Raw genomic sequence first — 25978 nt, 5'->3', positions numbered from 1 at the left:
GAAGGAGCCTTGGGGATGCCTGAAGGAGGGGCAGTGAAGGAGGGTGGCCTGGAGGTGAAGGAAATGCAGAAAATTCCTCTAATACTGAGCGCTTCTCTGGTCAGACCATCCTTCACTGAATATTTGGACCGAGGCTTCAAGATACGAGGTGACAATCCGTTTTTTAGTGTTTCAAGGCAGTTGTAAGTGTTTGTAGGTTGTTGTAATGTTATTTTGAGATTTTTAGTTTTTGTGAAAGGAGGGAGAAAGCTTAAAATACAGTAGTAATGCCGAAAAAAGGCTTAAATTGAGAGTTTTAAAGTTAGCCTAGCGTATATTAAGCTGTTTTAAGTATTTTAAGCTACCAGAAGAGAGGAAGCTTAAATTTAATACCAGGATCAGGAAAAAGCTTATTTCTTGCGATAGAGAGAAAGAAAAGCTTAATATTACCCCCTCCACCTCTCCCAGTGAGCCAGGCGACCCTCCAGAACAGCGCCATCCTGCCCACTTGTGGTGTGGCAGCCCTGATCGTACCCCTCCCTCCCTCCTCCTCCTCCTCCTCCTCCAGCAAAGAAGAGACCTTTGACCAGCTGGTGGACAGGTTAGTGTTGTTGTTGTTGTTGTTGTTGTGGGGGGGTGGTGGTGGTGGTGTTGGTGGTGTTGTTCGTCTCTCTCTCTCTCTCTCTCTCTCTCTGTTCTGCCAGCCTTTGCCTTTAGCATTGCTAGTTTTTCACAGTTGTACTAATCTTTTATTTTGTTGTTTATTTTTTATTAATTCTTTTTTTTATTCTATTATGTTTATTGATTTCTTGTTTTCTTTATTTCTTCATCTATTTCTTTGTTTCATTTCCTTCTTTATTATATTATTTATTTATATCATTTTCTTTTTTTATTGATTTTCCATATTATTATTATTATTATTATTATTATTATTATTATTTATTTATTTTTTGTTATTTATTTTCTGTTGTTACTGTTCTAACTAGTCTTGTTTTTGGTTATTGTTCTTGTTCTTGTTCTTGTTATTGTTATTGTTATTGTTGTTCTCATTGTTCTACTCCTATTGTTCTGTAAACTTCTGTTTTTTGATCGTATGTATAGTCTGACGCCTGCCTTGTGCGCAATGAATTTATCAAACAACTCTCTCTCTCTCTCTCTGCTATTATTATTATTATTATTATTATTATTATCATTATTATTATTATTATTATTATTATTATTATTATTATTATTATTATTATTATTATTATTTTACTATTACAACAACTACTACTACAACTACTACTACTACTACTATTACTACTACTACTACTACTACTACTACTACTACTACTATCACTACTACTACAACTACCACTACAAAACACACACGCACACAAACACCAGACCCACCACCACCACCACCACCACCACCACCACCATTACCACCATCACTACTACCACCACAGGGTCCGCGCCTTTAGCCGAGTACACGCGGGGGGGCGTTGTAATACTGGTGGGTGCTGTGTTTGGTATGGAGGAGGTGAACGGGGTGTTGGGGAAGTTATCAAGGAGGTTACTACCACGCCCTCCCCTGCTACTGCCTGCCCACGGGGAAGCCCAGGCTGCCGCGCACATACAACTACTGGCAAAGGTTAGTGGTGGTGGTGGTGGTGGTGGTGGTGGTGCAAGATGATGATGATGATGATGATGAGAAGCAAGAGAAGGAGGAGGAAGAGAAGATTGAGGATAAGGAAGAGGAAGACGAGTGGGGGAGGAGTAGGAAGAGGAAGAGGAGGAGGTTTGCTTTAGTAGGAAGAGGAGGAGGAGGAGGAGGAGGAAGAAGAGGAAGATTAGGAGGAAGAGTAGTAGTAGTAGTAGTAGAATAATACCAAATATTAACACTCTCTCTCTCTCTCTCTCTCTCTCTCTCTCTCTCTCTCTCTCTCTCTCTCTCTCTCTCTCAGGCGGTGGTGGGGGGGCGGGAGGGCGTAGTCTGGAGGAGGCTGGCGGGGGTTATGGAGGGGGTCCTGGCATCCCCCGTCTCCCCCCATTCCCTCGCTACCCCCATTGGCCTCTCACCGGCACGTAAGTAGTAGTAGTAGTAGTAGTAGTAGTAGTAGTTGTAGTAGTAGTAGTAGTTATTGTTGTTGTTGTTGTTGTTGTTGTTGTTTTTATTATTATTATTATTATTATTATTATTATTATTATTATTATTATTATTATTATTATTATCGTTATTATCATTGCTATTATTATCATTCTTATAATTTTCTCGTTATTTCTACTACTACTACTACTACTACTACTACTACTACTACTACTACTACTACTACTACTACTACTACTATTACTAGTACGGCCCTCCTCCTCCTCCCTCCTATTCGTCATCCTCCTCCTCTCCCTATCACCACCACTACCACCACCACTACCTACCACTACCACCACCACTACAACCGCTATTATCCCAACAGAAGTAGCGGCGGGGCTGGAAGTGGGCGGGAGTTTAGCAGGCTTCGCTAAGATTGGGCTGGAAGTTAACGGAGGAGGAGGCGCGGCACGTGACAATGCAATACAGGGCTTACAGAGGGCAGGCGTGACTGGGCCCTACCTCGCCGCCCTTGTCAACACCTTAGAGAGAGATACGCTCACCTTGTAGAGAGAGAGAGAGAGAGAGAGAGAGAGAGAGAGAGAGAGGATATATTTTAATTTTCTTTCGTTATATATTCAATTTATTTATTTATTTATTATTTTAACGGTTATTTTCTTTTCTCTATTTTTCGTTCGTTTTTTTATTATGGAATGTTGAATTTTACCTATATTTGTTTACATTTTTTTTTATCAATTTCTTTCGATTTTATATTCAGTTCATTTATTTATCTTTATTTTTTAAGACCATTTATTTATTTTCTTTATTTTTTTCGTTCATTTTCATAATGGGAATATTTACTTTTATATATATTTTTCAATTATTTTTCATTTCTTCGATTTAAGTGTGTCTATGTACTTGCAAGGATCATTTATTTATTTATTTACTTTTATTTTCCGTCCGTTTTTTTTTATTTATTTATTTATTTATTTATCTTTTTTTTATAATGGAAACTTATTTCATCTTTATTCCCGTTTTCTGTTACTTGTTCATGCCAGGGGTGACAATAAATATTAAGATTATTACTGCTTTTAATCCCACCGAGAGAGAGAGAGAGAGAGAGAGAGAGAGAGAGAGAGAGAGAGAGAGAGAGAGAGAGAGAGAGAGAAAATTCCACTAATTATTTCAACACTTTCCATTATGAGAATTTTGAATGTATTTAATGTATTTGAGTGTGTGTGTGTGGGGGGGTGTTTGGGTGCGTTTGTGTGTGTGTGTGGGGTCTTTTGAGTGTATTTGAGTGTGCGTGGGGGTGCTATGGGTGCGTTTGGGTGTGTGCAGGGTCTTTTGAGTGTATTTGAGAGTGAGGGGGGATGTTTTGAGTATGTGCTGGGTCTTTTGAGGGCATTTGAGTGTGTGGGTTTTTTTTTTTTTTATGCGTTTGGGTGTGTGCAGGGTCTCTCTCTCTCTCTCTCTCTCTCTCTCTCTCTCTCTCTCTCTCTCTCTCTCTCTCTCTCTCTCTCTCTCTCTCTCTCAGTAATTACATAGGTTTTCAAGCGTGTCTTTACTGTTCTGGTGACAGATTAATAACATTTCTAGATTACTAACAAGAGAAACACGCATTTTAAAAGGCCCTAGTCGAAGTGACAGGTTTTTAATTATGTTTTTACGGTTCTACTGACAGATTACGAACATTTCTATATTATTAATAAGCGAAACGCTATTGAAAACCCTTTTAATCATCTTTGTGGCTTTGGGAAACAATCGTTAGGAGAGAGAGAGAGAGAGAGAGAGAGAGAGAGAGTAGAAGCATTTTAGTTAAGCCTATCCTGCACGGGTTCGCATGTTTGCTGCGGTGACACGGTGCAGCAGTGAGTGAAATTTGGAATCATAATCACTTAGGAGGTGTTCAGTGGGGAATCGGCAGTGAGGAAGTGAGGATATTTATATAATTTGAATTATTATTTTATAACATGTTAACTTTTGTGTGTGTGTTGGTGGAGCAGAGACAGGTGGCGCTTGGCAAGGTGACAGGGTTGCCAGATTGGCACTTTTGGTGCCAAAATCTATAAATTTGGCACTTTTTCAATGCGTTTGGCATCCAAAAAATCAAGTTGGCATCTTGGCACTTTTTTGGCATTTTTCGATAAAAATCATTCACTAGCCATTTTTCTGAAATTTCGAAATGCCTAATGCATTGTTAGCACCATCATTACTGATGGAAGAAATGAAAACATCAACAAACAGCGCAATCTGTATAATTTACCGCTTAGCATAGGTTAGGTTCGGTTAGATTAAGTTAAAAAAAGCCAAATGTTTTACAGGTACCATCACAATGCCGAAGTGGAAAGGTTTCTACGACAGCCAGAGAAACTACAAGTGTGAGTGGGAAAGAACCTTCTTGTGGGTGAAGGAAGCACCAGATGGCCGAGGCGATGCATATTGCAAGCTATGCTTCTGCAATTTAAAACCAAGACTCTCCATTATTCAAAAGCATGAGCAGACGGAGAAGCACAAAATGAAACAATCTGTTATTAGAACCACAAAGCCTATTACTGTTTACCCCAGTGGTCCAAGTGAGGATGTTAAAAAAACTGAATTGGAGTTGGCAGGTGCAATATCTTGTCATTGCTCTATTAAATCAATTGACCACCTTGGTGAAATAATGAAAAAACATGGAAAAGGAAGTACACTTGGGAAAATATCATTGCACCGGACAAAATGCAGCAAATTGGTCACTGAAGTAGTCTCACCTGCCTTTAAACAGGAGTTAAGGAATGATATCAAAGGTGAAAAGTTTGCTGTGCTAGTTGATGAATCAACTGACATTAGTACAGAAAAACATTTATGCATAGTTGTTCGCTACTTCAGCAAAAAGGAAAAAAAAATTATGACAGAACTAGTAGGACTTGTACCAGTGACTGAAGCAACAGGTGCAGTTTTGTTTGATAAGATTAAGACATCAGTGCAAGACATTGGTCAAAGCTTAAGCAACTGTATAGGATTTGCAAGTGATGGTGCATCCGTCATGGTAGGACATAATAATTCTGTATGGACACGAATACAAGAGGAGTCACCGAACTGTGTGCTAATGAGGTGCATTTGTCACTCCCTTGCCCTTAGTATACAGCATTCTTTCAATAAATTGCCATCTAACCTGGGGTTCCTCTTATCTGAAATTCCGAAATGGTTCTCCAAAAGCTCTCTTCGGAGAGAGTCTTACAAGACTCTCTTCAACATCATGAACCCAGACGATGAAAGGAAAGGACTACCAGCTCCATTTCAGCAACCATCTGCTACAAGATGGCTGGTAAGAGGAAAAGTTATGAGCAAAATTCTCAGTAACTGGGATGAGCTGCATGGCTATTTCCTTTGTGCTGAGCAGAATTGTGGCCAAGAGGCTAAATTCAAGGCCAGAATGATAAGAGAGATGCTAGGGGATGACATAAATAAGCTTTACTTCCTGTGTGCTTCTCCAATTGTCTTGGATTTTGAAAGAGTCAATGCTTTTTTTCAAGGAACTGATCTTGATCCTCAAAATATGGAAAGTGAATTAAATTTATTACATAGATCAATGAAATCAAGAATTGTGTCGCCAAAAGGTGACAAGTTGCACCAAAATCAAGCAGACTTTGGAGCACGCTTTGCACAGGAAGCAAGTTTATATTTGAAAAAGAATCCTCAAAGTGAAGTCATTGAAAAGGTGATAGAAGTTAAGAACCGTTGCCATAGCTTCATCACGGATGCTGTGGAGCAGTTAGAGGCAAGACTGCCCCCTTCCAGAAATACCTTTAAACATTTAAGTAATTTGCATCCATCAGTGGTCTTAAATCAGGTGGCTAGGCCAGTGTTCCTGGACCTGCCATTCATTAAGCTTTTGAAATCAGATGAAATGGAAAAAATTGAGCAGCAGTACAGAAATTTAATAATTGTGAACTGGAGAGAGGAAAGTGTTTTCAGTGGCACTATTCCAATGGACTCGGTGAAGTTCTGGGTGGGGATTAAATCTTTTCAAAATGGAATGGGTGAAAACCCATTCCAGGAATTATCAAAGTGGGCACTTTCTTCTCTGGTTACTCCAGCTAGCAATGCAATTGTAGAGAGAATATTTTCCCATGTAACTAATGTAAAATCTAAATTGAGAAATAGAATGAGAACAAAGATGTTAGATGCAATTTGTAGGATCAGATGTCACCTTCAATTTAGAGGATTGTGTTGTAAAGATTTTGTCCCATCTCAGGAAATGCTCAAGTTATTTAATTCAGATATATATAACAAAAACAATGATGGTGATGACATGGACGAAGACGACATAACTGAATATGTTTGAATTGTGATATTTCAGTGATCTCATTACTATTAGAGAACAATTAATGCCAAATGGTTTCTTATGCTTTATTTTGAGTGTTGAGTGAATGTGTGGAGCTGTGAGGAATGGTCTCATTACTATTAGAGAACAATTAATGCCAAATATATTTGTATTTTGAGTGTTGTTTGGCAATGTTGGGCTTCAAGGAATTATCTCATTGCTATTATAAGAATAATTAATGCCAAATAGATTTATATGCTATATTTTGAGTGATATGTGGCAATGTTGGGCTTTAAGGAATTATCTCATTACTATTATAAGAACAATTAATGCCAACTAGATTTATATTTTGAGTGTTGTGTGGCAATGTTGGGCTTTAAGGAATTATCTCATTACTATTATAAGAACAGTTAATGCCAAATAGATTTATATTTTGAGTGATGTGTGGCAATGTTGGGTTTTAAGGAATTATCTCATTACTATTATAAGAACAATTAATGCCAAATAGATTTATATTTTGAGTGTTGTGTGGCAATGTTGGGCTTTAAGGAATTATCTCATTACTATTATAAGAACAGTTAATGCCAAATAGATTTATATTTTGAGTGATGTGTGGCAATGTTGGGTTTTAAGGAATTATCTCATTACTATTATAAGAACAATTAATGCCAAATAGATTTATATTTTGAGTGTTGTGTGGCAATGTTGGGCTTTAAGGAATTATCTCATTACTATTATAAGAACAGTTAATGCCAAATAGATTTGTATGCTCCTAGTCTATGGTATGCTTTATTTTGAGTGTTGTGTGGCAATGTTGGGCTTTAAGGAATTATCTCATTAATATTATAAGAATATATATATATGCTTTATTTTGAGTGTTGTGTGCCAATGTGGGGCTGTAAGGAATGATCTCATTACTATTAAAAGAACAATTAATGCCAAATAATTACATATGCTTTATTTAGAATGTTTTGTGGAAATGTGGAGATATAGGGAATGGTCTTTCATTATAACTTTAAGATCAATAATTAGCCTAATGTGAACGGAGTGCCTAGATTGGTTCATCTTGAAAATGTACATGTACAAGTAAAAATATATATTATCTATCTCTATGAAGATTATTATGGGTAAACATTGTAAATTTATGAATTAACTATTTTTGTAACTTTGCACATAACCATTTGGCTAGTAATAAAGATTTTTTTTTAAATATGTTCTTGTTTGGAATGTTACCCTAGTTACCACGATATATTGCAGGTGTTTTCTGGCTGTTTTATAATAGGCAGTTTTGTATATAATTACCTGCAACAGTGTTCAAGTAATTATTCAGTTAACTTTTGTCAGACCATCTGCAATATAGTGTGTGTGTGTGTGTGTGTGTGTTGTGACATGGGAGATGAGCTAAGCTCGTATTGTCCCGTCTCAATCTGTGTGTGTGTGTAGTATATATATATATATATATATATATATATATATATATATATATATATATATATATATATATATATATATATATATATATATATATATATATATATATATATATATATATATATATATATATATATATATACATATTTTATGAGTTATAAAGTTTGGCACTATTTTGTGCTATTTGGCACTTTATTGGAAACACTTTGGCATCTTTTGCTCTGAAAAATCTGGCAACCCTGCAAGGTGAGTGTTTTGGCCGGCGCTGGTCAGTCTTGCCCCACGCACTCTGGTGATAAGTGTTTCCGTATTCCCGGCAGCTTCTCCCTGTACCAAGCACCGCCACGCAGCACCAGAGAGCCATGAGTACGTAAGGTGAGCCCTGCGGTGCCAGCATACCCTCAGTCAGCCTTACTGCCTTCCCAACATCACCTTCCTCCTACCTGTAGTGTCTTGTAGCAGTTTATTAAGGTTTTTGTTCGTTATTTAGGTATTTTTTGGGGTTATTTATTTATCTTTAGGTTTTATTTACGTCTGAGTCTGGAAATTTAGGCGAATATTGAAGAGTCGTCAATATGTAAACAAGCTGTCAGCTGAGGTACAGGCACAGGGCGTCAGTGTTTTCAGTCATTATTTGCTTCGTCTCTCACTTATTGTAAGCCTAACATGTCACAAGCTAGAGTCACTTGTCTAGCTTCCATATCCTCTGGTCAGATATATCCGCCATTGCCTGGTTTTAGTGTCACGAAGTAATAATTAAGGCAACATGGCCGCTGGGTCCTCCACTGAGGTTATTATTCAAACTACTACTATTACTATTAGTCACCACCACCACCACCACCACTATCACCTGCCATTGCTGCTGCTGCTGCTACTACTACTATTGATTCACTTAAATACTACAAATTTCACACTTAACAATATATACTGAATATTTGTAAGTATATTTAAGTAGTATTAGTGTAGTTTTAAAGTGAGAGAGAGAGAGAGAGAGAGAGAGAGAGAGAGAGTCAGTCATTCATTCAGTCAGTCAGCCAGCCAGCCAGCCAGCCAGCCAGCCAGCCAGATAGCCATTTAGCCAGCCAGTCAGTCATTCAGCCAGCCAGCCAGACAGTCAGTTAATCAGTCAGTCAGCCCCCCAACCAGCCAGTCAGTCAGTCAGTCAGCCAGTCGGTCAGTCAGTCAGCCAGCCATCCAGCCAGCCAGCCAGCCAGCCAGCTAGCCAGCCAATCAGTCATTTAGTCAGCCAGTCAGTCAGTCAGCCAGCCAGTAAGCCAGTCAGTCAGTCAGTCATTCATTCAGCCAGCCAGCCAGCCAGCCAGCCAGCCAGCCAGCCAGTCAGTCAGTCAGTCAGTCAGTCAGTCAGTCATTCATTCAGCCAGCCAGCCAGCCAGCCAGCCATCCAGTCAGTCAGTCAGTCAGTCAGTCAGTCAGTCAGTCAGTCAGCCAGCCAGCCAGTCAGTCAGTCAGCCAGTTAGCCAGCCAGCCATCCAGCCAGTCAGTCATTCAGTCAGTCATTCAGCCAGCCAACCAGACAGTCAGTTAGTCAGTCAGTCTGCCAGCCAACCAGCCAGTCAGTCAGTCAGTCAGTCAGTCAGTCAGTCAGTTAGTCAGTAAGCCAGTCAGTCAGTCTGCCAGCCAACCAGCCAGTCAGTCAGTCAGCCAGTAAGCCAGTCAGTCAGTCAGTCAGCCAGCTAGTCAGTCAGTCAGTCACTCTGCCAGTCAGTCAGTCAGTCAGCCAGCCAGCCAGCCAATCAGACAGTCAGCCAGCCTGTCATTCAGTCAGTCAGCCAATCAGCCAGTCAGTCAGCCAATCAGTCAGTCAGTTAACCAGTCAGTCAGTCAGTCAGTCCACTCAGCCAATCAGTCAGTCAGTCAGCCAGTCAGTCGGCCAATTAATCAGTCAGTCAGCCAGTCAGTCAGTCAGTCACCCATCCAGCCAGTCAGTCAGTCAGTCAGTCAGTCAGTCATTCCGCCAGTCAGTCAGTCAGTCAGTCAGTCATTCCACCATTCAGTCAGCCAGTCAGTCAGCCAGTCAGTTAGTCAGTCAGTCACCGATCCAGCCAGTCAGTCAGTCAGTCACCCATCCAGCCAGTCAGTCAGTCAGTCAGTCAGTCAGTCATTCCGCCAGTCAGTCAGTCAGTCAGTCAGTCATTCCGCCATTCAGTCAGCCAGTCAGTCAGCCAGTCAGTTAGTCAGTCAGTCACCGATCCAGCCAGTCAGTCAGTCAGTCAGTCAGTCAGTCATTCCGCCATTCAGTCAGCCAGTCAGTCAGCCAGTCAGTTAGTCAGTCAGTCACCGATCCAGCCAGTCAGTCAGTCAGTCAGTCAGTCAGCCAATCAGTCAGTCAGTCAGTCATTCCGCCATTCAGTCAGCCAGTCAGTCAGCCAGTCAGTTAGTCAGTCAGTCACACTGACAAGCATTTCTTCACACAAGTTGGCCGGTTGCCTCACTCTTTTTCTCGTCCTAAACCTTCTAAACCTTGGTTCAACACAGCTTGTTCTCGTGCTATACATGATAGAAAGGTGGCCCACAAAAGGTACTTAAGCCTTCCATCACCAGAATCTCATGCACTTTATATTTCTGCCCAGAACCATGCCAAGTTTGTTCTCTAACTAGCCAAAAACTCCTTCATTAACAGAAAATGTCAAAACCTTTCAAGATCTAACTCCCCTCGTGACTTCTGGCATCTAGCCAAAAATATCTCCAATAACTTTGCTTCTTCTTTCCCTCTTCTATTTCAACCAGATGGCACCACTGCTATCACATCCATTTCTAAAGCTGAACTCTTCGCTCAAACCTTTGCTAAAAACCCTACCTTGGACGATTCTGGGCTTGTTCCTCCCTCTCCTCCACCCTCTGACTACTTCATGCCACATATTAAAATTCTTCGCAATGATGTTTTTTATGCCCTCACCGGCCTAAACCCTCAGAAGGCTTATGGACCTGATGGGGTCCCTCCTATTGTTCTCCGAAACTGTGCCTCCGTGCTTGCACCTTGCCTAGTCAAACTCTTTCAGCTCTGTCTGTCAACATCTACCTTTCCTTCTTGCTGGAAATTTTTTATATTTTTTATATATTTTTTTTATTTTATTTTATTTATCTATTTACCTACTTATTTATTTATTTATTTATTTATTCATTTTATTTCATTTTATTTTTATTTATTTATTTATTTATTTATTTTTATTTATTTATTTTTTTGCTGTTGGCCAGTCCCTTCTACATAAAAAAAAAACACTTCATACCTTTTGTTTTATTTTAGATTACTTTTTAATTCCTTATTTAAACTGATTTACATAAAAATATGAAGAATAAACAAAAAACAATAAACCTTCCAAAATAATAAAAAAAAAAAAGTTGGGTTTTTTTTAAATGTGTGTTTTTCCAGCCCTGAGTGATTGTGGTGAATTGTGGTGTGTTTGTGATGAGTGATGGTGTGTTTGTGGTGAGTGATGGGGTGTTTGTGGTGAATGGTGGTGTGTTTGTGGTGAATGGTGGTCTGTTTGTGGTAAATGGTGGTGTGTTTGTGGTGAATGGTGGTGTGTTTGTGGTGAGTGATGGGGATTTTGTGATGACAGACTAGTGGTGGTGTTAGCACAGGATGAATATTGACACTAACCTCTCAACTTTCATTGTTGTTATAGTAATACACTCACCACCCGTTGCTGCGGTGTGGTGGTGGTGACGGATTGTGTGATGGCGTCCCCTTGCTTCTCTGGACTTGTGTGAGGTGCACCGCCCTCTACCACCTCCCTTTTATTTTCACTATTGTTACATGATGTGAGGTGCCTGGTACACCCCTCCCCCATTCCTCTTTTTTTTTTCCTCCACCTATCTCCTCCCTCTCCTTCTCTTAGTCTCCATTATGCAAGGAGTAACAGTATCTTCTCTTCCTCTTCCTCCCTCTCTCTTCTGTTTCCACTAACTCCCTCAATTTACAGTTGTTTTCTAAGGTTTAAATATGGGTGAGGGGTGAGGGGTGAGGGGTGGTGTGTGTGGGTGTGAAATGATGCAGCAGCAGAAAGTCATGACAACCCAGCTGATCACCTCTGTAGTCTTGGAAAACAGTGGTGAGAGAGTGAAGGGTTTCCAAACATGGGTCAAAGATGAACAGCGAATCCTTACCTTGCTTGTTGTAGATACAGAAAATTTCCTTCACCTCCTCCAGCGACTCCTCATCGCCTTCAATAAGGAACTTGGCGGCCAAAGAACTCCTCAAACTAGAGTGCACCAGAGCCTGCACAAGGAGGAGGAGGAGGAGGAGGAGTGAATGAAAATGAAATGAATGAATGAATGAAAGTATGTATACATGTCTATCTCTCTATCTCCTTATCTCACCCTGCCACCTGTCATTCTCAGGATGGTAGAGATGGTGTACACATTGATGGTGCCCTTCTCTGTGTCCAAGGCATGCACAGACCTCTGTGGGCATGGGAGAGCTGGGGAAGGCTGTGTGTGTGTGTGTGTGTGTGTGTGTGTGTGTGTGTGTGTGTGTGTGTGTGTGTGTGTGTGTGTGTGTGTGTGTGTGTGTGTGTGTGTGTGTTTCCATGTGACAGTAATGTTTTTTTGTCATCTTACTGTCATCCTAAATTCCTAATATTACTTTTTAAAGGTCTCAGCTTTCTTGTAATCTTCAAAACAATGTATTTCTTCTATTTGTGTGTGTGTGTGTGTGTGTTTTTATATATATATATATATATATATATATATATATATATATATATATATATATATATATATATATATATATATATATATATATATATATATATATATATATATGAGACACTTCAAAAATAGTTCATATTCCATCAACAATTTCTCAACTCTGCCTTGACCGATTGTTTAAAACGTAATAGCATCACACTTATCAATCCTTCCTCTTCAATCTCCCGCAAACTGGAACCCTCTAGTTGATGTGGTGTGTCTGTGGTGAAGTGAAGTAACTTGCAGTGTTTTCTCAGCCTCAGCCTGTGTTCATTCAGATGGTTGCATGCCATGTGGTGGCTTGGCTGGGCCCCAGCTTGCAGTGGGGGGGGGGTGCCCATGCCTACTTTATCTGCTTCCCTCACCAGTATCTCTCGGTCACTCACTCGCGTGAATGTCTAAATCTATAATTTTGTAGAAACACTAAAGAAAATAGTATTGTTGTCTGTCACTTATAACACACAAGAAAAAATGTAATTGTGACAGGTGGGAAGATGTATACGAGTGGAACACAGTCTATTATTATTTTATTTTCTCTGGTAAAACCACTTTCTACACTTGGGGAAGTAACTTGCAACCCTCTGCCAGTAGTATTTTCACTAAGAGGTTATTTTGGAGCAAATTTTCCCTTATGTGGATGTCTGAGGAATCAGAGGAAGAGGGGTGATTATTTTCCCCTGTAGCCATCACAGTGGTTCGCAGCACACTGAGGCTCAGAGGGAGACACTGTGGTGAGGAAAGGATGTTCACAGGCTCAAAAAGTTGTGCAAAAATTTGAAATTAAGCCCACAAAATGTAGGGCAGTCATAGATGCCACCTGTCCTTTAGGGATTAATTTGTAGTTTTAATTTCCTTTTTTTTTTTTCTTGTAATTTTGGGCTTCATTTTATTTTTGTTACTTTTTTCCTTTTATTTTAACATTACCAGTATTTCTATGGCATCTTATGACCTTACTTCTAGGGCCAAGCAGGAAATTTTTCATGACTCTCTCTCTCTCTCTCTCTCTCTCTCTCTCTCTCTCTCTCTCTCTCTCTCTCTCTCTCTCTCTCTCTCTCTCTCTTTCTCTCTCTCTCTCTGATCTTGTATGTGTTTTTGACAGTGTTTTAAGTGCTTGTGAGGATACAATGGTGTTTTGAGTGTGTCTGGATGTGTTTCAGTGTGTGTTTGTGTGTTTTATTAATGGGTAACTGTGTTTGGGGGTGTTTTGAATAGGGCAGAGTGTGTTCAGTGTGTTTTGGGGTGTGTGGATGTGCTTGAGGTCATTCTGTGAGTGTGTTTAGGTGTGTTTAGGTGTGTTTTGGGATATTTATTGGTGTTTTAGTGTTTGCAAGGGTCTTTGTTTTATTTTGAGTTTTGGGGTTCATTTTGGTATTTTTAGGTTGTTAAACATATAGGAAAGTTTAATGGAATTTATAAAGATGTATTTTTAAGTGTTTAGTTTGTTTTCTTGTGTTTTTGAATTGCTTAGGTTTTAAGTTAGCAAGGCAGTGTTTCAAGGTGTTTTAAGGGAGTTTTGCTGTGGTTTAGGAACATAGAAGAGTCAAAAGGGTCCCTTATCTTACACTCTTCTATCCTGTTTAATTTCAACTAGCAAACCCTTTAAAACATCCTTTAAAAGCCACCAGACCCTCATTGTCTCCAGCACAGGTTAAAAACACACCTCCCTACCTGATCTTTCCCCAAATAAAACAAAATTCTAAATGGAAGCAAGTTTTAGGAAATTATTCTGTCAATCAAAAAATATCTGCAAAAAAAAAAAAAAGTGTAATCTATGATATTTTATATTTTTCTTCCAATTGGTTGCAACACAGTATGACAACAGACTTCACCTCCTTGCCAGCTGTGCAATAAATTCCCTCTATATTTATTAATTAATTTATTTATTTATAATAATAATAATAATAATAAACGGTTTATTATTTAGGCAGTTGACAAACTGAAAATGTACATAGGGGATGGGGAAAAACTTAACATTAATCCTAACGGTAAGACTAATCTAGGAGGGAAATACTATTGATTGATGGCTCGCACCATGGTGGGAATCGCACTGAGTCTGTACCGGTCCGTGCGCGGCGCCTTCAGGGGCGTTATTTTGTTGTGGTGTCTGGTGGCACGGACAGGGCGAGGCGCGTCGGGCGGCAGCATGTCTCTGAAGACGCGGATGATGCAGTAGTCCCTTCCCAAACTTCTCCAGAGCCTCTCGGTGCCTGGTGGATATTCTGGACAGACTCAGGGTGGTCAGGGCTTCTTCATAGGTGGTGTATGCAGGGCCAAGGATGACCCTGCACGCCCTTTTCTGCACACTCTCTAGCTGTAGCTGTTGAGTGTGTGTGAGGGAGGAGGACCACGCTGGGGAGGCGTACATGAGTTTGGGGAGGATGAAGGTGAGGTACACCCCCCTTAACTCATCTGTCGGCGTCCCCAGCGACCTGAGTCTGCGCAGCATGTACAGCCTGTAGGTAGCTGATCTCACGGTGCTGGCTACATGCTGCTTCCAGGTCAGCTGGTCGTCCACCGTGACTCCGAGAAGCTTGGCACATTGGACCACCTGGAGGGGGTGAGGGCCCACTGTGAGCCGGGGAGGGGGCACTGGTACAGAGGAGGTACAGAAATGCATCACCACAGTTTTGCTGTGGTTGATGGTCATCCTGCTCTCCTCTGTCCACGTCTGCAGTCGCTCCAGAATTGCTTGCAGTGGCGAGTAGTCCGGGTTCTTGTTGGAAACTGGGACGCCCACGGTGCAGTCGTCCACATACTTCCAGCGATGGGGGGTGTCGGTGAGGGCGTCGTTGATGAGGAGGAGGAAGCATAGAGGACCCATCTTGGTCCCCTGGGGGACTCCACATGTCAGCTGTTGGAAATTAGAGACAGAGCCCTGATAGCGAACGGCCTGACGTCTCCCTGTGAGGAAGTCGGCTAGCCACGCTATCAGATTAGGAGGGAGACCCAGACTTACTGCCTTGCTGATGACAACAGTGTGATCAACTAGATCAAAGGCTTTTTTGAAGTCGACAAAAGCAACAGCTAGAGAGGTGTTTCGCTTGTCCAGGTGGCTGTGGATGAATTCAAGGAAGCTGGTCAGGTAATGTGAGGTGGAGGTGGCTTTAATATTTCCGAATTGTCTGATATCCACGGTGTTACAAATTTTGGTGTATGCCCAGTCATATACAAAATCTTCACAAATAAGGCTAGGGATGGGGGTGATAGAGACTGGCCTGAGGTCATTGAGTGACTGAGGACTGGAAGTTTTGGGGATGGGAGTGACATAAGATGTCTTCCAGTCCGCGGGGCAAGAGTGTTGGGAGAGTGAGGCGTTTATTATGGAGCATAGCGGTGTTGCTAGCTCTACAGCAAATTCCTTGTAAATTTTTATAGGAAGGTCAGTGGGTGTGGTGGATCTTGGTTTAAATTTAAGTATTCTCTTAAAAACATCCATCGCCTGGACAGTGTGTGGAGGGGAGGGAGCGGGCAGATAGGCAGGAAGCGGAGTGGTGTGGAGGTATAAATCATTAGTGCAGCTATTATTCTCTCTCTTGCAGTATTTTATGTAAAGAAGTAGGTGAGAGATACAAGGGTGTGTGTGTCTCAGTCAGGCAGTGTTATCTGTGTGTGTGTGTGTGTGTGTGTGTGTGTGTGTGTGTGTGTGTGTGTGTGTGTGTGTGTGTGTGTGTGTGTTCTGCTTCCTCTCTCGCATCACCTCATAAGACTATAAAGACATAATGTGGATGGTAAGCAAGCCCAGGAGCTCACAGTTCAGCCTGGTGTTGATGTGGTATGTGGAATTAAAAACTATACCAAAAATTACATTAATTTCAACTGATATGCAAGGTGGTTGTGTGGAAGATTTCTGAGAAAGGAGGCAAAATATTTGGTGGTAAGGCTCTCTCTCTCTCTCTCTCTCTCTCTCTCTCTCTCTCTCTCTCTCTCTCTCTCTCTCTCTCTCTCTCTCTCTCTCTCTCCACCATAAATGTAGATTAGTCACATGAAAACCATCACTTACAAATATACATCAGTAAGTAAATGTGGCAATTGTTCTCAAAGAAAGAAAGAAGAAAGTCAAAAAGCACCACTTGAGGCTATATCTTGTCTGTGCCTCTTAATTGTGGATCCAAGTAATGCTGTTAAAATTATAAATTGATTAACTAATACTACATAGTTTGGGAGTTCCAGTTAGGTACAGTGGTCACTAATACAGATATACTCAAATGTAGAATCCTCTATATGTTTTATTTTACTCAAATTTAGTTTGTTCTGACAAACTAAATTTGTTATGACTTTCTCCTCTTTTGAGGAGAAGTCATAACAGAAAGTATGATGGATGTAACAAGGGTGATACAAACAAAATCCTGAAGGCTAAATAGAATAGGACTTTGTCATTGCCTCAAGCTTCATAAAATTCAGTTAAAAAGAAATACAGTAAAATCCCTCTTATCCGGTATCAATGGGACTGCCGACATGCCGGATACTTGAATAGAAGTGAAATTATGTCCACAAACACCACCCTACACTCACGCATCTTATTATAACAGAGATCAGCTGATCGCCGTGCCATGAGTTGCCACCCGCGCTGCCACCTCACACTCACCAACACACAATACTACTGTACTAACATTCTCTTTAATACTTTCCTCTTATAAATAAGTTGATGGGTTACAAAAATAAAGTACATATACACTTATTTGCTTTACTCAATATTAGCCAACATGTATAGCATACAATGAAGATATGAAAATGTACGAGTGTTTGTGACACTTTTTCGCTCCCCACACCTCTCCTTCAACACCCTCCGGGTCATCAACATCATCAGATTCTGTACTTGTTTGCCCCACTTCTTTTCCCTTACAAGCTACTTTAAAATAGTTTCTAATGTCTCCTTGTTTGCAGCTCCTTCTTCTTTGCAGCAAAAACTCATTCTCAATGCAGTGAAGGGTCATAACATCTCGGGTTGACATGTATGTGCACTGCTCAGCAAACCTGACAAAGCCAGCTATGTGTTTTGCAGCCTGTTCTCAAGTTACTTTAGGCTCATAATCATCATCATCATCATCACTATCATCACTAATTTTCTCTAAATGATCTTCTACTACAGCGTTGATAACTTCCTCGTCTGTGAGAGTGAATGTTAAGCCTCGTACACATTATGCATCATGTATCAGCCACGTGATGCAGTAGTGGTGTTGAAAAAAATTAGCGGCCAAACTGTACTGCATCACTGCTCACATTGTTCTCGGCAATTTCTCGCGCGCCAGCTGCTCAGTGACAGTTCAACTTTCATGCGGGGAGGATGTGCGCCGATGATGGAATCTGCCAGGAGACTCTACTATGGAGTGTAGTTGCTCTGTGTGCAGCAAAAAAGAAACTTTTGAGGAGGAAGAAACGTAGAGCCTTGTGGTGTAAGCAATGGCTTTCTCGGCGACATCTGAAGGGAAGCTTCAATCAAATATTTATGGAGCTACAGGTCGAAAATCCAACAGACTTCGAAAATTACACAAGAATGTCAATCCCTGCATTCTATAAATTGCTGACAAAAATTGAACCCTACATTTGTAAGCAGGACACCAGCTTTCGGGACAGCATATCACCAGGAGCTCGTCTGGAGGCTACACTACGCTTTCTTTTATTGTTTCCAAGCTTGCACTTCTGACGCTTCTCATTTTATACTGCTTGGACTTGATGTTCCAAACAGATGGATGTTCCTTGAGCAATTCAATGAAATGTTGGGTGTTGGCCCTTGTCCACTCAAAGGGTATGGCGGGTGGTGGAGATTGGAGAGCCATCGGCGCTGGAGCGGAGCGTGACCGGACGTCCTATCGCTCTGACTGGTCATGCATCACTGAGCTCAGTGAGCTGCAATTTGAAAATCGAGCCGACCCAGCAACACGTTGGTGATGCGCTTTCGTGTTGAAAAACAACTTTTTCAACACATCCATTCAACACGATGCGCATCATGATACATAATGTGTACGGAGCTTTAGGGCCTGATTTTCGTCCACGTCCACCCATTCCTGTAACGCTTCATCTGTCACTTTAAGTTGCACATTTCCCCCCATTTCCCACAGCTCGCTCACCACCGAATTTTTCATGCCACCTACAAACCCTTCAAACTCATCCTCATCATCACACATCATCAAAGGGTACAATTTGCGCCAACATCGTATCAATGTTTGCCTTTTAACGTCTAGCCAAGCAAGTGAAGCCATGAATATCGCATCCTTAACATTAAACTGTTTTTGGAACTCGGGGGTTGTGCCTTCCTCATAATTAATCATAATTTAATCGATTTTATGAGTACACATTGATTTTTTATTGATTTTAAGGCTCGGGGAAAAATGTGCCAGATACTTGAAGCTGCCGGATACTCGAATGCTGGATGAGAGGGATTTTCCTGTAGAATTTGGCTTTTAGATAGAGTGGTAGATGACTGGAATAATTCCAGAATGGTTGCAAGTGGTGAGTCAGTAGAGTACTTAAAAGATTGGACACATTTATGGATAGGGCTAATTGGTGGATGTAGGTAGGTATGCCACATGTAGGCCTCGTGTTTCCCTATAGTTTCCCACGTGATATAAAATTCTTTACGTGTTACTGCCTAAGGAAACACAAGGCCTGCATGTGGCATACCTACCTACATCCACCTATCAGCCCTGTCCATAAATGTGTCTAATCTTTTAAGTACTCTACTGACTCACCACTTGCAATCAGTCTGGAATTACTGCAGTCATTTACCACTCTATCTAACAGCCAAATTCTATTTATTTTTAAATGGTAGGTTTGTGTCAGATCCCAGTGAAAATGTGAAAATATTTGAAATGCTTAGTGTCACTTAGTTAATGAGAAGACTTGAAGTGCCGTCGTGTCTTTGCCCTGCAGTGAGCTGGCTGGAGTTGTGAAGCGAGTGTGGCAGCAAGCCCTATGCTGCCGACAGTGATGTGTTGGGAGGCCGCAGCAAAGTGTGCGTGGAAGATGCCAGTGGAGGCAGCAGTCTGTGTGGCGGGGCCTTGGGGGGGTAAAGTCTTGGCCTGGCCACCCTGCCTGTGACCTGTGGCCTCTTGTTGCTTCACCATGTTAAGGTGGTGTTGTTGTTGTTGTTGTTGTTGACACATCTCTGTACAAGCCCACAATATTATTTGACATCAGATAGTTTGCAACATTTATTAATTGATTTATTTTTTGACAGAGGGTGGTGCTGTGAAGCTGGTGGCACAGGAGCTGACCAGTGCTGCAGGAAGACAGCACACAGCTTCAGTATCTTCCATGATAGTGTTTAAATATACTGTGTTGGTTTGTTTATTAGCAGTCAGATTAATTTGCTTTGCTTAGTCTTCATTTATTCTTTATTTAGTGTTGGCATATATATAATTGTTTAATCTTTTATTTAGATTAATTTTTCCGTGTGTTTATTGTGTTGGCAAATGTCTTCCCCTTTACAAGCTTACTCCTTGTTGTAGGTCAGTTCAAAGTGGAGCATTTTGACTCCTAATACTTGACTCACCGTACTCATCATCAAGCTGTGTCCTGTACTTCGTGTGTAAGCTTCCATATCTTTGAGTCGTGCATCTAATACACTCTTCACTGTTCACCTGCACACGTTGAGCCTCGCCACATTCACGCAGGACGGAACAAAACGAAGCCTGTCCATTTTGTGTGTCCATTCTTTATTCTAGGCACTGTACAAGATGCATCGTTTGTATATGTAATGCTGTGTGTGTGTAAGGGGGACACTTATTGATGAGGGGCTGTGGGGAGTCACTGTGGGGTTCGTAAACATACTGTGGGGTACATACTGTGGGGCTGTGGGCTGTCTGTGGTGAGGTGAGGAGAGAGAGAGAGAGAGAGAGAGAGAGAGAGAGAGAGAGAGAGAGAGAGAGAGAGAGAGAGAAGGCGTGGAAACGAGAGGGACAAGCACAGCACATACAACACAGCAAGGACTCAGACAACACAGCCAATGAGATGAGGCTGTTCATGCCACACCAAGAAATGCAGCTTCCCATACACATGTGGTCACCTGTGTACACACACACACACACACACACACACACACACACACACACACACACACACACACACACACACACACACACACACACACACACACACACACACACACACACACACACGGTTTGGTTAGGTTTGTTTGTTTTTAATGTACAAGGGACACCAACCAAGGGCAACAAAAGTCTAATAAAAAAAAAAAGAAAGAAAGGTCCATTTTTTTGAGGGGTTAGGTTAATTTAGTTTTGTTAGGTTAGGCTAGGTGGTGGTGACAGCCAGCCAGCCAGCCAGCCACCCAGCTAGCCAAAGTCAATCAGTCAGTCAGCCAGCCAGCCAGCCAGCCAGCCAGCCAGCCAGTCAGTCAGTCAGTCAGTCAGTCAGTCAGTCAGTCAAAGTCGGTTGGTCAGTCAGTCAGTCAGTCAGTCAGTCAGTCAGTCAGTCAGTCAGTCAGCCAGCCAGCCAAAAAGTCAGTCAGTCAGCCAGCCAGCCAAAAAGTCAGTCAGTCAGCCAGCCAGCCAAAAAGTCAGTCAGTCAGTCAGCCAGCCAAACAGTCAGTCAGTCAGTCAGCCAGCCAAACAGTCAGTCAGTCAGTCAGCCAGGCAAACAGTCAGTCAGTCAGTCAGTCAGTCAGTCAGTCAGTCAGCCAGCCAGCCAAAGTCAGTTGGTCAGTCAGTCAGTCAAAGTCGGTTGGTTGGTTGGTTGGTTGGTCAGTCAGTCAGTCAGTCAGTCAGCCAGCCAGCCAAAAAGTCAGTCAGTCAGTCAGCCAGGCAAACAGTCAGTCAGTCAGTCAGTCAGTCAGTCAGTCAGTCAGTCAGTCAGTCAGCCAGCCAAAGTCAGTTGGTCGGTCGGTCAGTCAGTCAGTCAGTCAGCCAAACAGTCAGTCAGTCAGTCAGTCAGTTAGTCAGTCAGTCTGCCAGGCAAACAGACAGTCAGTCAGTCAGTCAGTCAGCCAGCCAGCCAAACGGTCATTGAGTCCGTCAGCCAGCCAAAAAGTCAGTCAGTCAGTCAGTCAGTCAGCCAAACAAACAGTCAGTCAGTCAGCCAACCAAAAAGTCATTCAGTCAGTCAGCCAGCCAAAAAGTAAGTCAGTCAGTCAGTCAGTCAGTCAGTCAGTCAGTCAGTCAGTCAGCCAGCCAGCCAGCCAAACAGTCAGTCAGCCAAAAAGTCAGTCAGTCAGTCAGTCAGCCAGCCAAAAAGTCAGTCAGTCAGTCAGCCAGCCAGCCAAAAAGTCAGTCAGTCAGTCAGCCAGCCAGTAGTGCACTACTAACCTTTGACCCATACGTAGGCAGCAGCAGCAGCAAAGTCTATCAGGAATAGTACAAAGGTGAGGGTCTCCAGACTATTGGCTGTGGCTCGACTAACGCCACACAGGATAGGAGTAATCTGCCTTGTCCTCAGCATGTACCAGACACACCCACTACCTGGCCTGTAGTAGTAGTAGTAGTAGTAGTAATTTTTGGGTCAATATCCAGTCTGTACTATCATGACTATCCCAAACTATCTTTACTATTTTGACATTACAAATAACCTATCTGCTACTATCCTGACTTGCATGACTATCTGCCCCCTCCCTCCCCCTGCTTGACTTCTATTGTACTATCCTGACTGACTATGCAGAATTATGCTTGTACTATCCAAACTAACCTATGCTGTACTATCCAGATTATCTTTGTACTATTTTGAATGACTAACCTATTCTGTACTATTCTATCTTACCTATTCCTGTACTATCCAGACTATCTAACCTATCTTGTACTATCCAGTGGAACTATTCTGACTTGTACTATTTTGTCCAATCCATCTCTTCACAACAACAAAAACAACAACGACAATAAGTAGTAGTAGTAGTAATGATGATGATGATGATAATAATAATAATAATAATAATAATAATAATAACAATAATAGCAAAGTAATTAATGTAATTGAAAATCTTGCCCTCTAAAAATAATTGGGTTGAAAAATAGAGCAAAAATATTAACATTATTATTATTTTTAAAAGTAATAATAATAATAATTGATTATTAGCTGAAAAAAATAACATTAATTATGAAAAACCAGAGAGAGAGAGAGAGAGAGAGAGAGAGAGAGAGAGAGAGAGAGAGAGAGAGAGAGAGAGAGACTCATTGTATCAGTAGTAAAAGTAGTATTAGTGCAATAGTAGTAATAGTAGTAGCAGTAGTAGTAATAGTAGTAATACTGTTTAAATCTATCAATCAAGCAATCTCTCTCTCTCTCTCTCTTTCTCTCTCTCTCTCACACCCGGTAGCCAGCCAGCCGGTCTTCTTTGCGGTCCTGCTCTGACATGGATGGACACGAAATAGTCCAGAGGTCTGCAAAGATAGTAGTAGTAGTAGTAGTAGTAGTAGTAGTAGTAGTAGTAGTAGCAGCAGCAGCAGCAGCAGCAGCAGCAGCAGTAATAGTATCATCGTCATCATCAGACTCACCTGAAGGGAAGATCTTGGGCAAAAATCATATTCTGGAGACCCGTTTCTGCTTTCATACACTTCATAAATGACTGGCACCTCGAGGCAGTTGGAAAAAACGGGAATAATTTACTCAATTTAGTGAAGCTTCCCCTTAAAACTACCGGGGCGGAAAGAAAACGAGAGCCATTTCGGAGTATTAGAAGGGAGACTCGCATAAAATGTTTTCTATTGAGAGGTAACGCACAATTACGTTCAGTACTGCTAGGGGGAATTTACTTTAGTTACCCATTGAAACTCCCCTGTACAATAATAATTTACAGTGTTTTTACAGGGAATAATTGTTTTAGATATACTGAGTCTGGGATGCACTGGGAGAGGCTGGGATGCACTGGAGGAAGCTGGAATGCACTGGGAGAGGCTGGGAGAAGCTGGGATACACTGGGAGACTGGGATGCACTGGGAGAGACTGGAATGCACTGGGGGAGGCTGGGATACAGTGGGAGAGGCTGGGATGCACTGGGAGAGGCTGGGATACACTAGGAGAGGCAAGGATGCACTGGGTGAGGCTAGGATGCAATGGGAGAGGCTGGGATGCACTATGAGAGGCTGGGATGTACTGGGAGAGATTGGGATGTACTGGGAGAGGCTGAGATGCACTGGGAGAGCCTGGGATGCACTGGCAGAGGCTGCGATGCACTGGGAGCGGCAGGGATGCACTGGGAGATGCTGGGATGCACTGGAGGAAGCTGGAATGCACTGGGAGAGGCTGGGATGGACTGGGAGAAGCTGGGATACATTGGGAGAGACTGGGATGCACTGGGAGAGACTGGGATGCACTGGGGGAGGCTGGGATACAGTGGGAGAGGCTGTGATGCACTGGGAGAGGTTAGGATGGACTGAGAAAGGCTGGGATGCACTGGGAGAGGATGGGATGCACTGGGAGAGACAGGTGCACTAGGAGAGGGTGGGATGGACTAAGGGTGGCTGGGATGCATTGAGAAATGCTAGAATGCACTGGAAGAGGCTGGGATGCACAGAGAGAGGCTGATATGCACTGGGAGAGGCTGAGATGGACTAGGAGAGGCTGGGATGCACTGGGAGAGGCTGAGATGCACTGGGAGAGGTTGGGATGCACTGGAAGAGGCTGGGATGCACTGAAGGAGGCTGAGATGCACTGAGGGAGGCTGGGATGCTCTGAGGGAGGCTGGGATGGATTGGGAGAGGCTGAGATGCACTGGGAGAAGCTGGGATGCACCAAGAGTGGCTGAGATGCACTGGGAGAAGCTGGGATGGACTGGGAGAGGCTGGGCTGCACCAAGAGTGGTTGAGATGCACTGGGAGAGGTTGAGATGGACTGGAAGAGGCTGGGATGCACTGAGGGAGGCTGGGATGCTCTGAGGGAGGCTGGGATGGATTGGGAGAGGCTGGGATGCACCAAGAGTGGCTGAGATGCACTGGGAGAGGCTGGGGATGAACTGGGGATGACTGGGATGCACTGGGAGAGGCTGGGATGTACTGGGGTGGCTGGGATGCAGTTGGGGAGGCTGGGATGGACTCAAGTGAACTGGAATAGGCCATACGTTTGCAGTCTTCAAATTGTAAAGAATCTGGAGTCCCACAGAAGAGACATCCCAGAATTTTATTGACCCATCCACATGTCTGCAAAAAATAGTAGTAGTAGTAGTAGTAGTAGTAGTAATAGTAAAGTAATAGTAGTAGTAGTAGTAGAAGTAGTAGAAGGAAGAAATAAAGAAATATATCAACAATTTCATTCTCTCTCTCTCTCTCTCTCTCTCTCAGACACTCGCACAGACACCCACGCCATTCCCATGAGCCATCACTCACCCAGTCAAGGTCATTTCAGGGTAGGGGCAAGAAGTGCTGTCCCACTCCCTCCCAGAGATTGGCCACTCCTTCTCAGAGAAACCCTGCTTCCTGTGCCCCCCTCCCCTGGCCCCAGCTAAGTAGAGGGCAGGGTTGAGGTCAGCAGGGCAGTCAGCCAGGTGTGTACAGCCGGTGACAGGTGACTCGTGTGTATCCCTTGAATAGGGGTTCTCAAAACAGGGGTAGCTGGGGGAGAGTAGGTCCACAACAACGATGTCATTGTGGAGAACCACCAGTGCACGGGGGTCACTCAGTTCTGTGGAGAGAGAGAGAGAGAGAGAGAGAGAGAGAGAGAGAGAGAGAGAGAGAGAGAGAGAGAGAGAGAGAGAGAGAGAGAGAGAGAGAGAGAGAGAGAGAGAGAGAGAGAGAGAGAGAGAGAGAGAGAGAGAGAGAGAGAGAGGTGGGGGGGGGTCTGGGAGAGGCTTGTTTCAGTGTCCAAGTTGTGAGTGACCGGTCCATATGACAGCACATCCCCTGCTCTCCCTCGTGGTGCCAAGACAATGACCTGTGAATGGGAGGTCAGATCAGGTTATGTGGGGTCAGGTCAGGTGATATTAGAAATGTTTTATGGTTGTAGAGACAGATTAACAGCATTTCTACACTACTAACAGGAGAAACACTCTTTAAAAGATTCTAGTTGAAGTGACACGGGTTTTTAAGGGTGTTGTAACAGATTAGGTTAGGTTAGGTTACTAATAATAACTGCTCTCTCTCTCTCTCTCTCTCTCTCTCTCTCTCTCTCTCTCTCTCTCTCTCTCTCTCACTTTCTCTCTCACTCTCTTTATTACCTTAGGGGTTCAGCAGACTAGTACCTGACATCAGCACAGCGGCCCACTTTCATATCTAATCAGCAGCTGCAATAGTAATAGTAGTTGTAGTAGTAGTAGTAGTAGTAGTAGTAGTAGTAGTAGTAGTAGTAGTAGTAGTAGTAGTAGTAGTAGTAGTAGTAGCAGCAGTAGTAGTAAAACAACAATAACAGCAATAATAGTAATAATAATAATAATAATAATAATAATAATAATAATAATAATAATAATAATAATAATAATAATAATAATAATAATAATAATTTCTCCTTGAGAGAGAGAGAGAGAGAGAGAGAGAGAGAGAGAGAGAGAGAGAGAGAGAGAGAGAGAGAGAGAGAGAGAGTTATTCCCTTTAAAGGAAAGAAAACAT

General features: G+C 42.3%; 2 protein-coding genes and 1 long non-coding RNA gene across 5 annotated transcripts; 2 read left to right on the top strand and 1 right to left on the bottom strand.

Annotated features, from left to right (window-relative positions):
• The first annotated feature begins 6 nt into the window (after positions 1-6).
• On the top strand, positions 7-3129 carry LOC135096731 (uncharacterized). Of its 3 annotated transcripts, XR_010264973.1 has the most exons (5): positions 7-148; positions 448-580; positions 1428-1612; positions 1926-2046; positions 2433-3129. XR_010264973.1 is itself a non-coding variant. In XM_063998465.1 (4 exons), the coding sequence occupies exons 1-4, from the start codon at positions 16-18 to the stop codon at positions 2615-2617; spliced, it is 636 nt and encodes a 211-aa protein (XP_063854535.1). In that variant the 5' UTR covers positions 7-15; the 3' UTR covers positions 2618-3129. The 3 variants fall into 3 exon arrangements, 2 of the variants coding, with proteins under 2 accessions (XP_063854535.1, XP_063854536.1); XM_063998465.1 differs by lacking the exon at positions 1926-2046; XM_063998466.1 differs by lacking the exons at positions 1428-1612; positions 1926-2046.
• A 926-nt stretch (positions 3130-4055) lies between these two features.
• LOC135096702 (uncharacterized) lies at positions 4056-19869 on the top strand. Its single transcript, XR_010264940.1, has 4 exons — positions 4056-4074; positions 8034-8162; positions 19368-19567; positions 19675-19869. It is a non-coding gene; the product is annotated as an uncharacterized LOC135096702 (long non-coding RNA).
• A 1680-nt stretch (positions 19870-21549) lies between these two features.
• On the bottom strand, positions 21550-24575 carry LOC135096726 (uncharacterized). The gene is made up of 3 exons (XM_063998458.1): positions 24566-24575; positions 22752-24472; positions 21550-21915 (listed from the first exon to the last, which is right to left on the bottom strand). Exons 1-2 carry the CDS (start codon positions 24573-24575, stop codon positions 23805-23807), a joined length of 678 nt encoding a protein of 225 aa, XP_063854528.1. The 3' UTR covers positions 21550-21915; positions 22752-23804.
• Positions 24576-25978: the final 1403 nt, after the last annotated feature.

The sequence above is a fragment of the Scylla paramamosain genome, unplaced genomic scaffold, assembly GCF_035594125.1.
Source record: "Scylla paramamosain isolate STU-SP2022 unplaced genomic scaffold, ASM3559412v1 Contig6, whole genome shotgun sequence".
Taxonomy (NCBI): domain Eukaryota; kingdom Metazoa; phylum Arthropoda; class Malacostraca; order Decapoda; family Portunidae; genus Scylla; species Scylla paramamosain.
The sequence above is the reverse complement of the archived record's forward strand: the minus strand, read 5'-3'. Positions and strand labels throughout refer to the sequence as shown.

Coding starts and splice junctions, on each gene's coding strand:
- LOC135096731 (XM_063998465.1), top strand. CDS start 16: ATGCCTGAAGGAGGGGCAGTGAAGGAGGGTGGCCTGGAGGTGAAGGAA. Junction 149..447: donor CCGAGGCTTCAAGATACGAG/GTGACAATCCGT, acceptor CACCTCTCCCAG/TGAGCCAGGCGACCCTCCAG. Junction 1,613..2,432: donor ACATACAACTACTGGCAAAG/GTTAGTGGTGGT, acceptor TTATCCCAACAG/AAGTAGCGGCGGGGCTGGAA.